Source organism: Sinocyclocheilus grahami, unplaced genomic scaffold (genome assembly GCF_001515645.1).
Source record: "Sinocyclocheilus grahami isolate Dianchi unplaced genomic scaffold, SAMN03320097.WGS_v1.1 scaffold121.1, whole genome shotgun sequence".
Lineage (NCBI taxonomy): Eukaryota > Metazoa > Chordata > Actinopteri > Cypriniformes > Cyprinidae > Sinocyclocheilus > Sinocyclocheilus grahami.
This window is the reverse complement of record NW_015505300.1, coordinates 2286053-2300042: the sequence shown is the minus strand read 5'-3', so window position 1 is coordinate 2300042 and position 13990 is coordinate 2286053. Positions and strand designations below refer to the sequence as shown.

General features: G+C 44.2%; 1 protein-coding gene across 2 annotated transcripts in view; it reads right to left on the bottom strand.

The window, feature by feature from the left end:
* LOC107589876 (phospholipid phosphatase-related protein type 5-like) overlaps positions 1 to 13990 on the bottom strand; it is a 36338-nt gene that overhangs the window by 14565 nt on the left and 7783 nt on the right. For both annotated transcript variants that reach the window (XM_016278450.1, XM_016278451.1), the window contains 2 exons: positions 10508 to 10640; positions 1866 to 2116 (listed from right to left, as the gene is read on the bottom strand). In XM_016278450.1, coding sequence (XP_016133936.1) covers positions 1866 to 2116; positions 10508 to 10640 — 384 coding nt within the window. The remainder of the gene's footprint in view (positions 1 to 1865; positions 2117 to 10507; positions 10641 to 13990) is intronic.

Sequence of the window (13990 nt, the reverse complement as noted above, 5' to 3'; positions counted from 1 at the left end):
CTCTCCTGTCACAGCCAGGGAGGCCGTTCTTGAACTCACTGTCTGTCCTGTCATGGCCATGGAGGTCGTCCATGAATTCACAGCCTGTCCTGTTACGGCCACGGAGGCCGTTCATGAACTCACTGTCTGTCCTGCCACGGCCATGGAGGCCGTTCATGAACTCACTATCTGTCCTTTCACGGCCAAGGAGTCCATTCAAGAACTCTCTGCTTGCTCCATCACAATCAAGTGGTCTGTCCATGTCTCTGCTCCGCCATGGCTTCCTGCTCTGCCGTCATCCCCCGGCCGCCCTGCTCTGCCTGCACCGCCATGGCTGCCTGTTCTGCCTGCACCGCCATGGCTCCCTGATCTGCCTGCACCGCCATGGCTCCCTGCTCTGCCTGCTCCGCCATGGCTGCCCGATCTGCCTGCTCCGTCATGGCTCCCTTCTCTGCCTGCTCCGCCATGGCTGCCTGATCTGCCTGCTCCGCCATGGGTCCCTGCTCCACCATGGCTGCCCGCTCTGCCTGCTCCGCCATGGCTGCCCGATCTACCTGCTCTGCCACGGCTCCCCGCTCTGCCTGTTCCTCTTCACGGGCCTGGCCCTCCAACCCTCCCCCAGTTCCGCCTCCACTCCACCACCCTCCTGGACTTTTTGGGTTTTGTTTGGGCGTCTTGAGCCGCCCTTAGAGGGGGGGGATATGTAATGTGGTGTTTGGGTTTTGTTTCATGTTCATGTTTTCCATGTCTTTTATTTTGTAATTGTTTCCTGCTGTTAGTGTCATGCTTCCATTGCCTCATGTCTCTCTGCCTTGTGTATGTGTCATGTTCTGATTGGTTGTCCTAGTCATGTGTCTCGTTTCCCATTGGTTTGTTCTTGTCATGTGACCCTCGTTGTCTGATATAAGTAGCCATCATGTTCCCATAGTCTTCGTTGTGTATTGATGTTGTAACCCGCTGTCGGTGAGTCTAGTTTGTTCATGCCTCGTCAAGTCTGTTCATGTCAAGTCAAGTCTGTTCATGTCAAGTCAAGTTACGGATTATTGTTTGGATCATCTTTGTAAATAAACAGCACTTGGGTTCTCACTTACGCTCGCCTTCAGTGGACTAATTTGTTACAATGGGACAGGCCTTGAAGCCCTTGGACTTCAGGAATAAATTGAAATGGCTTTTTATGCTTGTAAAAAATGGTACCATTTTTGAAAAAAAAACATGTTATGAAGCCAAATTCATGCCTGGATCAATACCACAGCATGGATAAAAGGCTTTTTTCATCAGAATTTGAAGTGATGTTGGAGCAAAATCCTTTTATGCTCTCTCTAAAATCTTAAATTGGACAACAATTTTACAAGATAAGCATAATCACAATGTCAGTTTGAATAATCAGTAATGTACAGACTAAATATCAAGAAGGACACAATGCCCTCAGTCATTAAATATACTGTACTTTTATAAAGTCTACCCATCACCACTTGCAAAAGCCATGCATGCTTTACAAAGGGGTCTTATTATATTATTTATTTTAAACATCATATCATATTACATCAAGCTATTTAATTATTGTTTGATTTTTAATTATTGTTCTACTTATAATGTTAGATTAGCTTTTTGTGTCATAATTTAGTTTTAAATAATCTTTTTCCACCTTCTGTCTGACCCTTATTTGCAGTACAGGCTGTTTTTTCTCTCTCTCCTGATTAACTTGTGCATAAGCAGCCTTCATAAATTGCAAGATTTCAAACCACAAAGCATATAGCTTTGGACCAGGTTTGCATCGAATTAATTTTTTTATTGTTTAGACTAAAAAAATTATTAGAATGAATCAGAAACCACAGAGTTTAATTCATCTCTTTCTTTTGTTTTGTGTATATGTCAAGTTTACTCACAGCAACATAAAGAGCCGCATAAACACTGATGGCCGCCTCTTTGGATGGGAAGGATTTGCGAGCGTGTAAAATATCATCCTTGTTGCCTGTGCATGCTTCCTGTTGGTTGATGAAACGCACCACCTGTTGGCACCCCAGCGCAGTGTAGTTGGGTTTGCACACCGTCAGGAAGTATGGAGACAGATTTCCCGTAACCACCTGCCCGGCATTTACAAAGATATCTGTGGCAAAGAGGCCAAATGCGTACACACCTGGAGGAACACAAAGACACAAATCTAGAATTTCAGTCTTAGATATGGAATTGAGATTTTAATATTTAGAAGATTAAGAATTTAAGATTTTATGATTTTGAAGTCCTATATTCTCATCAAGGCTGCATTTATTTGATCAAAAATACAGTAAACACAGCAATATTGTGAAATATTATGACCATTCAAAATAACTATTTTCTATATTAAGATATTTCAGAATGAATTTCATTCTTCTGAGGGCAAAGCTGAATTTTCAGTAGCCATTACTCCAGTCTTCAGTGTCACATGATCCTTCAGAAATCATTCTAATATGCTTATTTGGTGCTCAAGAAACATTTTTTTATTATTATCAGTATTGAAAACAGTTGTGCTGCTTAATATTTGTGGAAATTGTGATACACTTTTTTCTGGATTCTTTTTCAGGATGAATAGAAAGTAAAAAAAAATTGAATTATATGAAATATAAATATTTTGTAACATTATAAATGTCACTTTTGTATATAATGTGTCATACTGACCTACATTTTTTTGAACGGTACGTTTGCATACTGGTCAAGTGGGATGATTAATTGCACATAATTTTCTTCATAATAAATGTAATGCCTATTCTTTAAAAAAAAGGAAACTAATTCTGAAAATCTCAGTGATGCCAAACTGTAATCACATCATGTAAAATGACAGCCCATTCAGTGCCGGGTGAGTCTACATATTTTTTACAACCAGAATATTAGGCACGAAAGCAGAATGGGACTCAAATCGTAATGTAAGCGTGGGCAGCTTTGTCACATTGAATGTTTTCTATGAGCTTGGAGAAGCAGCCGAGTTAAACTAGTTTACAATGAGCAGTACCACTGTCAGTTTACTCACACAGCTCCTCCATCGGCCCCCACATTAACAAACTTATTCGTTATGCTCCAGAGGACTCCATTTTAACCAGCAATCTAATATGGCACAGCATTGAATTTCAGCCGAGATGTTCTCACAACAAAATTCAAGTGTAGTCATTTGGTTCGTAAAACTACATGATTGCATGCTTACATAGGAAGTAAGAGGAGCAGCATAACAGACAAGACAGTGATTTACTTTGCTGGAATAATGCAAAAACTATACAACATCTCTTTAACACCTACTGCATTACTACAATTACTGTTGTGGCAAACTGTTGGTTGCTCTTGCTCCGCCCTTCCTAACTAGAGTGCACAAGCCAGTGCGCACTAGAACTCACTAGTGAGAGAACACCAGGTGAAGGTAGTTAAGTTAATCTATTAATTAGCAGGACAGAACAGACTTTATGTAGAGTAGCAGTGGTTTGAACAAGGAAAATGATTCCTTTTTGTGCAGAGTTAAGCTACTACAACAGACTGAAGAAGCAGCCGGTGAGCTTAATATTTTGTACTTGGGTTGTTTTGTTCAATCATGTTGTATTTGAATATTAGTTTTGTATTAGTTTGGTTTGTGAATTAGGTCTGGTTTTCTATATAGAGAGTATATTTGAATTTAAAAGTTGTAAAAAGGATGTTTAAAATAATTTACTTAAAGTAGTGTGTTTGGTATGTAAAAGTATAAACGGTTAAATATCTGTTGTCTACTTGTATGATATTCTTTATTAATTTAAAAAAAGAACTTTTGTATGCAAGTTTTGCTTGGTATTTTTTATTCTATTTATTATTGCTCTTACAGTGGTGTTTGTATTTGTCTAAAGGTTTTTCACCTGCTTGACTAATGACTGGCTGATTGATCACTGCATCAAAACAAATCTGAAAAATAAAAGAAAGCAAGTATGGTCAATGAGTGGAGTCTGGTGGAATTCTTGTAGTGGGCTGTCTTATCAAGTGGGAGAGTTCTGCACATTGAAACTTTGTAAATGGTGATGCCACTTGACAATTACAGTGTTTGTTTCAGGATGAACCCATTAAGGGTTCATGCTAAGGATGCTGGGGTTTTTTTAATTCATCTTTTTGTGGGTTAGGTTTTAAATGCTAGATTTTGGAAGATGGAGCAGACTACCACAATCTAGTATATTTTACTAAAACTATACAATATTACTTTGCCACTGCAATTCATGTATAACACAATGTAACAGAATTGTTTCACTTATATTTGTTAATTAAGTGTTAATCATTATTGCACTATTTATTTTTACGTAGCATCAATATTTTGGTAAATGTTTAGGTCAGGTAAATTTTAGAACTTCTGTCATTAGTTATGAAACATTGGATTAGTACAGACAAGTTTTTGTACTTTTTTTTTTAAAGATATGCTTTTACAAGGATGGTGTAACGAAGCATCACTCCCGAGTGGGATCCATAAGCAGGCTTTCTTTACAATCGTGGTCAAACAGGCAATGGTCACATACCAGCAAACACACTGACAGGGGGGCAAACAATCATTGTCAGTAAACAGGCTAAAAGTCAGGGCAGGTAGCAATGAATCACAATTTAGAGACAAGGCGGATAATCCAGAAGCCAGGTAGCGGAGTATCATAAACGAGGTACAGACAGGGTCACAACAGGCAGGCAAAACAGAGAAAAACGCTCTGAAATGTAAACCTCAGTAAAACAAGACTTCGCAATGAGCTGGAAGGAACAAACTGTTTATATAGGCCAGCTGATGGGGTACAGCTGGGCTAGGTGATCAGTGCCAGATACGGGGCTGATGGGAAATGTAGTGTGAGAGTGTAAGTCAATATTCGGGTGAGGGAGCCCTCTGATGGTCGGAAGAGGGAATCACGGAGTTCGACTCTGTGACAGAGCCCCCTCCCTGCGAGCGTCTCCTGATGTGAGGAGGCGGGCGACACCAGGGTCTCCCACGCGGTCGAGGGGCCGGCCTATCCGAATGGGTGCCGTGGAACTCCTCCACAAGGTTGGGGTTGAGAATGTCATCTGCATTAACCCAGGAACGCTCCTCCGGACCGGACCGTACCCTTCCCAATCGACCAAATACTGGAGAATTCTTCCCCGGCGCCTGGAGTTAAGAAGTTCTTGAAACTGGTACGCCTCCTCGCCATCTACCATGATGGGCAGGGGGCCCTGGTCACCGGACACCTCCTCATTCGGACCACCAGTGGGTTTGAGTAGAGATACATGGAATGTAGGAGAAATACAATAATGATTAGGCAGGGCAAGGCGGAAAGAAACAGGTGTGATTGGTCTAATAATTTGAAATGGGCCCATGTACCTGGGACTGAGTTTCTTGCAGGGCAGCCTAAGACGTAAGTCTCTAGTGGATAGCCACACCCACTGACCAGGACCGTACTCCGGACCAGGACGGCGATGACGATCAGCCTGTTCTCTGTCGACGAATGGCATGCTTGAGGTGAGTGTGAGCCTGATTCCAGGTTTCTTCACTTCTGAGTAACCAGTCATTGACTGCAGGGACATTAGTGGGTTCTCCAGACCAGGGGAAGAGGGGCGGTTGAAATCCAAGGATGCATTGAAAGGGGGTCAAACCAGTAGAGGATTTTTGAATGGAATTCTGAGCATACTCTGCCCATATCAGGTAGCGACTCCAATCGTTCTGATGGTGACTGCAGTAAGATCGAAGGAAACGGATGAGTTCTTGGTTTAATCTTTCGGTTTGACCATTTGATTGAGGATGATAACCAGACGTTAGGCTTACATTTACATCAAGCATCCTGAAGAATGCTGACCAGACCCGTGAAGTAAACTGGGGACCTCTATCAGAAACTATATCCTCTGGTAGCCCGTAGAATCGGAAAACCTGGTTGCAGAGATGTTCAGCTGTCTGTAGGGCGGTGGGAAGTGGTATGGGGCGGCAGGCTTTAGAGAATCTATCGATGATGGTTGTGTGACCATTGGAGGATGGTAGATCGGTGACAAAGTCAATTGCGATGTGACCAGGGATGTTGTGGAATTGGAAGAGGTTGGAGCAGCCCGGCTGGTAGTTGACGTGATGGTTTTTGAATATTGCAGGTTTGACATTGGTGAACAAACATGGAATCTTTAGACAGGGAGGACCACCAAAAGCGGTTTTGCAGGAGATGGATGGTGGCGTTAATACCAGGATGACCAGAACTGGGCAGAGAATGAACATGTTCTAGGACTCAATTTCAGGGACAAAGATTTGGGGGGCATTCAACTGGTACTTCGGACTGGGTGTTGGCTTGTTCAAGCTCAGTAATGATATCCCACGGGAGCAACAATGAGGTCGGGGGACAAAACCGTTTCAGGAAGTTGTGGAGATTGGTCGGGTTCATACTGTCTGGATAGAGCTAAGTGACTACAAACTTGAAACGAGGGAAGAATAGTGACCAGCGAGCTTGCGTCTTTTTGCGGCTTTCAGGTATTCCAGGTTCTTATGATCTGTAAACACTGTGAATGGATGTGTAGACCCCTCTAACCAGTGACGCCACTCTTCAAAAGCTGCTTTCATGGCTAAGAGTTCCTGATCTCCGACATCATAATTCCTCTCTGCCATGCTTAATTTCCTGGAATAGAATGCACATGTGTATAGTTTAGGAGGTGAACCTTGCCTTTGAGATAGAACAGCACCCAGGCCAGTATTAGAAGCATCCACTTCCACGACGAAGGGGAGTTCGGGGTCAGGATAACGTGGAATGGGGGCGGTGACAAATCGCTGCTTAAGCTGTTCAAAAGCTTGAATGGCTGTGCTGGGCCACTTGAGGCAGTTGGTTCCCCTCTTAACCATGGACATTAAAGGGTTAGCAACAGAACTAAAGTTCCTAATGAAGCATCGGTAAAAGTTGGCGAAACCAAGAAAGTGTTGAAGTTCTTTCAGGGTGGAAGGTTGTGGCCAACGGAGACCTGACTTGACCTTATTTTCATCCATGGTGACTCCTTCCGGACTAATGACGTTCCCCAGGAATGTAATGGAAGTTCTGTGAAACTCGCACTTCTCCGCTTTAGCATATAGTTTGCGGTGAATGAGTCGTTTGAGTACAGCTCTGACATGTTGGATGTGTTCTTTAAGAGTATCTGAAAATATCAGAATATCATCGATGTATACAATGACTATTTTGTTTAGCATGTGTCTGAGCACGTCATTCATGAAGGCTTGGAAGACTGATGGACTGTTGACCAGGCCGAAGGGCATGACCAAATATTCATAATGCCCCGGTACTAGTAGAGAAAGCCGTCTTCCATTCGTCCCCCTCTCTAATGCGGATAAGATTGTAAGCACTGCGAAGAATGAGCTTGGTGTAGTATTTGGCAGTTCTCAGTTGTTCCAGGGCTGCATGGACCAGAGGTAGGGGGTATCGAAACTTAACAGTAATCTCTTTCAAACCTCGGCCATGCATTGATGCACGAAGAAGAACCCAGCAGAAGCAGGTGATGTCGAAGGCCGTATGAAGCCCTTGGTTAACTCCTCCTCGATGTACTGATTCATGGCTTCCGATTCAGGCTGGGATAGCGGAAAGATACGACCCTTAGGGGGTGTTGTACCTGGAAGTACGTCGATGGCACAATCACAGACATGATGAGGTAGCAATTTAGATGCTTTGACTTTACTGAAGGCCACCGACAGGTTGGTGTATTCAGGAGGGAGGTTGAGGTTATGTGGTTTCTCCTCTGATACAGTAATGGACTGGACAGACAGCAGTGAGACATTAGCAAGACATTTGGGGTAACATGAATTATTCCGTCTGGTGATCTGACCTTCTTTCCATGAGATGCGAGGAATGTGTCTGCGAAGCCAGGGTAGACCAAGGATGACAGGCGTGTGAGGTGTGGGTAGGATGTAGAATTTAATATTTTCTGAATGAATACCAGTCCGCATCTGAAGTTCCTGTGTTATGAATGTAACTCGTCCTGAGCCCAGTGGGCGTCCATCTATCATTTCAACTGTCAAAGGAGAGGAGCAACGGATTAGAGAGATATTATTTTGATGAGCGAATTCTTTAGACAAAGTTTCCAGCCACTCCAGAATCCAATAGGGCATTGGCAGTGATTTGATGGCCATTTACAGTGATAGGTACCGTAACACACAGATCTGCATTAAGTGCATCAACAGGAAAACTCACCGATGCCTGAGACTCAGAGTGTGGCCTTGAGGGACAGGAGATTAGTAGATGACCCGACTGTCCACAGTACAACAGAGATATTGGGTTAGTCAACGATTTCTCTCTTCCACTGATAGGTGGGAAGAATTAACTTGCATGGGTTCCATTTCATCTGTGGCAGCGGGTACAGGGAGTTGCTACGAGTGTTGGGTCTTTGCAATCTGATGAGGTTGTGAATCTGGATGGCAAGCTCGATAAATTTATTCAAATCTCTCCCCTCGTCACGGCAGGCCAGCTCAGACTGTAGTTCATGACTTAATCCTCTTCTAAACAGTACTTTAAGCATGTCATCGACCCATGAAGTCTGAGCCGCGGGAGTGCGAAAAGAGCATATTCAGCCGCGGTCCTTCTCCCCTGAGAGAGTTCTAGTAGGTGATCGCCAGCGTTCTTGCCCTATTTAGGTTGATCAAGGACTTCACAGAACCGTTGCAAGAATATTACAAATGAAGGGAAAGCGGTACCAACCACCGTGATCCATTCTAACGCTTTGCCAGTTAGTAATGAACAAACAAATGCGATCTTACCAGCCTCGGTAGAATACAGCGTGGGTTGTTGATCCACAAACAGTGAGCATTGAAGTATAAATCCTTTACATTTCGCTGGATCACCGTCAGACTTTTCTGGGAAGGCTAGACGAGGACTCACTTGAGCTGGTATCTCCACAGTGTGTGTAATGGCGGCGTTAGATGGTGTTGTCGAGGCAGGTGGCAATGAATCACGATTTAGAGACAAGGCGGATAATCCAGAAGGCAGGTAGCAGAGTATCATAAACGAGGTACAGACAGGGTCACAACAGGCAGGCAAAACAGAGAAAACCGCTCTGAAATGTAAACCGCAGTAAAAACAAGACTTCGCAATGAGCTGGAAGGAACAGACTGTTTATATAGGCCAGCTGATGGGCTACAGCTGGGCTAGGTGATCAGTGCCAGATACGGGGCTGATGGGAAATGTAGTGTGAGAGTGTATGAGTCAATATTCGGGTGAGGGAGCCCTCTGATGGTCGGAAGAGGGAATCACGGAGTTCGACTCTGTGACAGATGGGAACGTTCTGTAAGTTTCTGTAACATTTTGGAATATTCTCTAATGTTCCAGTGCTCTCTGGAACATTTCAAAACATTGTGGAACTAGTCATAAAAGACAAAAATCCAGTGTACACTTCTGAACTCACTTTTGGAAACTGTTTGTTAAACTATTGTTAGCTAGTATTATACATGTACCATGTAATTTGTATGCATGAGTAATAACAGATTAGCTTATATAAGTTGTCAACATATATTGTTTTCATGAGCACTGTTAATGATACAAAAACAAGTAATGTTATATTCGTATTCAGCATGTCAAACTTCATAAAGAAACATTCAAAATCGAAGCAGATCGAAGCCTGTTTTATGAAGTTACGAAAGAAAACACCACATGAAAGGTATAGTGTTGTGTGTGTGTGTGTTGTATTTATTTAATTTAAAAAAGGCCCTAAGCGAAACTTTGCAGAGGGGTGGGGGTTCATAAAGTTATACAGTATTCAGTGAATAATTCTCTCATTTTCTTTTGTTGTTTGATTAACAGATGATGACAGACAGCAGCAGGATTAGACTGAAAGGATGCTGTCACGGAATGCACAGATACTGACAAGCATTCGATTACTTTTCAAAATGTTTATTTTATTTTTACTTTGCCTATAGGGAGGATCGGCTCTGCTTGCACCTGTCTGGTTTTATGTGTTATAGCTCTATGAGGAATATCTTCTAATCAACGTATTGTTGCATTTGGGCTCTTTTTAATTGGGAGAGTTTTCTAAAAATAATACTGTGCCATTTTTCAAGTTCTATGCATGTTTCATAAAGTTACAAGCTAATAGGAAAAACTATTAAATACATTAATTGAGTTTCTAAGCTTTAAAATTGTACCTATTTTGTATTATTCCATTCAGTGGTTGCTTAGTAATTTGATTATGAATTTTTTTTTTTTTCATTGGGCGGGACACCTCGGTTTTAAAGGGTTAAAAAAGAAAGTAAATGTAACACCTGTTTTATTGATTTGGTAAGAAATTGAGTTCCGGGGGCCCTGATTATGAAGACACTAATTGTGGTTACGCTTCCCTTCTGGTCTGATTTCATGGCAAGGAACATCCCATACTTTTCCCCTTCAACTCTTCTCTGCAAAAGAAATATAAATAATTTAAGAGAATGCTTTGACATGAACCATGAGTGTATCATCTGTCCCACACAAGAAACTCGCAAGTACTGTATGTGCGTCTGACATCTCGATTTTCCTTTCTTCTGATACACAAGGAAAGGGAAAAAGTCTAAATCTACATTTGCCCTAATTAGTGCGTTCCATCTGTGAAGACATACCAAGAAAGCGAAATGTCCTTCGGACCAGAGGGTTGAGATAACAGCAGTCGCCCATCACAATGATCTTCTCTCGGTTGTCCAGATCCTCTGAGACATACTGCAGCAAGAAGAGCACGGATTCTGTCATTGTAATCTGCAGACAAAATAAATAAAATAAGAGGCATTTAATGCTACATTTCGTTTGTAGACACACTCCCCTTTTCTCTCTTTTTTTTGTTTGTTCCTTGATCTTTACTAGAACTAAGATCTAAATTAAGCTCAAATCTAATTCTCTAGGCTTGAAGACAAAATCAGGCTGTATTTCGGCAGTTTGTAACACTGGAACATGCATAAAGACCAATTCATGAACACAATGGCTATGATTAGAGGTTGATTTTGTGAAGCCAGTTCCCAGCAAGATCTTGAACCTGATTTTTCCAAACTGGCAGGGTGCACCAGGGTCAAAGGAAGCATGAAAAAACCCACTCGCAATTAGTGCTGGATGGTTTTTAAAGAATAAAGCTGTAGAAAGCTATGGGGGTTTTATGATAACTTGCGATAAACTGATTCAGCCTGATTTATGCAATCCATGGCCTTTCAAATGGCTTGCATCAATAACAAATGCATTGAATCCTGTATAGGGTCAACTTTATGGTGAACAAGACGCTGTGGCATAACCTAAAGAAGGCTGTACTATCAACCCAGACATATTGATAAACTGAAACATTTGTGGGGAGGGATGGTCCAAAATTGTTCAAGTCTTTTTAGCAGCTACAGAAAACATGTAGTGAAGATTTTGCTGCTGAAGGAGATCCACAAGTTACTAAATTCAGGGTTTGGCATACTTTCTCCATTCTGCTGTGAATGTATTCAAGAAAATACAAGTTATTAAAGGTTTTACTTACTTTCCTATCGTAAAAATGTACAAGTATATTTGCGTGTTATTAGTTTAGTCTGTAATTGTAAGTTATATAAAGATCAGACCACATTTTAATGCAAAAATCAAGATATTTTCAAACTTATTCTTGCCACTGTGTGTGTGTGTCTCTCTCTGTGTGTGTGTGTGTGTGTGTGTGTGTGAGAGAAGATGAAACTAACTGAAACTTGTCATCATGGTGCTTCAGTTATTAGTAACCCAGCAGCTAAAAAAAAAAGGTTGTGTTAACCCATGTTCATCAAGTCCTTTTTTTCTGTGGTTAATCAAAGCAATCACAAGAACTTTTTTATTCTTACTCAACTACATTTAGTTAATTTAATTGTTCACTATGTACACTTCCTGTTCCCTTTCAGTCGGTCACTCTCGACGTCACGTCGGATATGCTGAGGTGGCTTTTGTGGATGAGTCATCTTCTCATTGCGGGAAGATGATCATCTCGGAGTCGCGGGCCAAGCTCCGTTTCCTCAAGGGGAGGAGTTCTGTTGCCTCTGCCTTGATCTAGTTCTCCTCATGGCGGCAGAACAGAAAAATCTTTTCATCTTTTTCCGCCACTGTCCTCTCGGTTGGTGGTACCCAAATACTCGACAATAAGCAATTCCTCTATTTTTGGGTCCCCAGAGGGGACGGGGGGTTGTGGACGATTCTCGGTTGGTGGTACCCAAATACTCGACAATAAGCAATTCCTCTATTTTTGGGTCCCCAGAGGGGACGGGGGGTTGTGGACGATCTAGTGCGTATCACACTCACCCTCCTCTCTCGCCAGTGAGCACCAGTGGGCGGATCAGGAGGACGAACCACCGGACTACCCACGCACCCTCTGCTCGAACGCAGGTCAGTGTTACACACACCAGACCCCGCCTCGGACCGGCTACGAGACGCCCGGGCCGGGTCCCTGCGTTCTTCCACATTGCCCCACTGCGGGTACGCCTGTAGTTCCATTGATGCCACTTGCGCGGTGTCTGGGAGGCTGGCTAGAGCTACCCAGCCCGTCTCGATGGCTCCTTCGAACCGTCAGGCTTGGCTATGAGATTAATTCGCCCGGCGTCCCCCCAAGTTCAGTGGCATTCGCTTCACAACAGTGAAGGCGGCCGATGGTCCTGTCTTGCGGGAGGAGGTCGCAGTCCTACTGGCAAAGGAAGCGATAGAGCCGGTCCCCCAGCCGATATGAAAATGGGGTTTTACAGCTCCTACTTCATTGTACCCAAGAAAGGCGGTGGGTTATGACCAATCTTGGACCTGCGTGTCTTGAACCGGGCCCTTCACCGGTTACCATTCAAGATGTTGATGCAGGAACGCATCTTCGGGTGCATCCGTCCCCGAGATTGGTTTGCAGCGGTCGACCTGAAGGACGCGTACTTCATATGTCAACACTTCCGCACCACAGACCATTGCTGTGGTTCGCGTCCGAAGGATGAGCATATCAGTACGAGGTCCTGCCCTCCAGGCTGTCCCTGTTGCCCTGTGTCTTCACGTAAGTTGCGGAGGTACCCCTTGTTCCCTTGAGAGAACAGAGCATTCGCATTCTCAACTACCTCGACGAAGCAGTCTCAGGATCAGTTGTGCGAACACAGGGATTTGGTGCTCTCACACCTCAGCCTGTTGGGCCTTCGGGTCAACTGGGAAAAGAGCAAACTCTCCCCGACGCAGAGGATCTCTTTTCTCTGTATGGAGTTGGACTCGGTCGAACAGACAGCACGCCTCACACAGGAACGTGCTCAGTCGGTATTGAACTGCTTGAATACATTCAAGAGCAGGGTGGTGGTCCCACTGAAACAATTTCAGAGGCTCCTGGGGCATATGGCAGCTACGGTGGCAGTCACGCCACTGGGGCTGCTTCATATGAGACCGCTTCAGCACTGGCTCCATGGCCGAGTCCCGAGGTGGGAGTGGCAATGCGGCACTCACCGGGTGCAAGTGACACCGGCCTGCCACCAAACCTTCACCCCGTGGTCAGACTTTGCGTTTCTCAGGGCAGGAGTGCCCCTAGAACAGGTCTTCAGACACACTGTGGTTTACGCGGATGCCTCAACCACCGGCTGGGGGGCCACGTACAACTGGCACGTCAACTGCCTCAGAGTTGCTGGCAGTGCACCTAACCTTGAGCTGTCTCAAAGGGCGCTTATGAGGCAAGCATGTACTAGTCCGGGATAACACGGCGACCGCTGTGTACATCAACCGACAAGGTGGTCTGCGCTCCCATCGCATGTCGCAACTCGCCCGCCACCTCCTCCTCTGGAGTCAGAAGCATTTGAGGTCGCTTCGTGCTGTTCACATTCCTGGGCTGTTCAACACTCTGCACGAACGCACTGGCACACAGCCGCGGGGCCTTCGCAAATATGCATTTCCCCCAGTGAGCCTTCTTGCACAGATACTGTGCAAGGTCAGGGAGGACGAGGAGCAGGTCCTGTTGGTGGCACTCTATTGGCCTACCTGGACCTGGTTCCCAGAACTAATGCTCCTCACGACAGCCCCTCCTTGGCCGATTCCTCTGAGGAAGGATCTACTGACTCAGAGATGGGGCACCCCTTGGCAGACCTCTGGAAACTTCATGTCCGGTCCCTGGACGG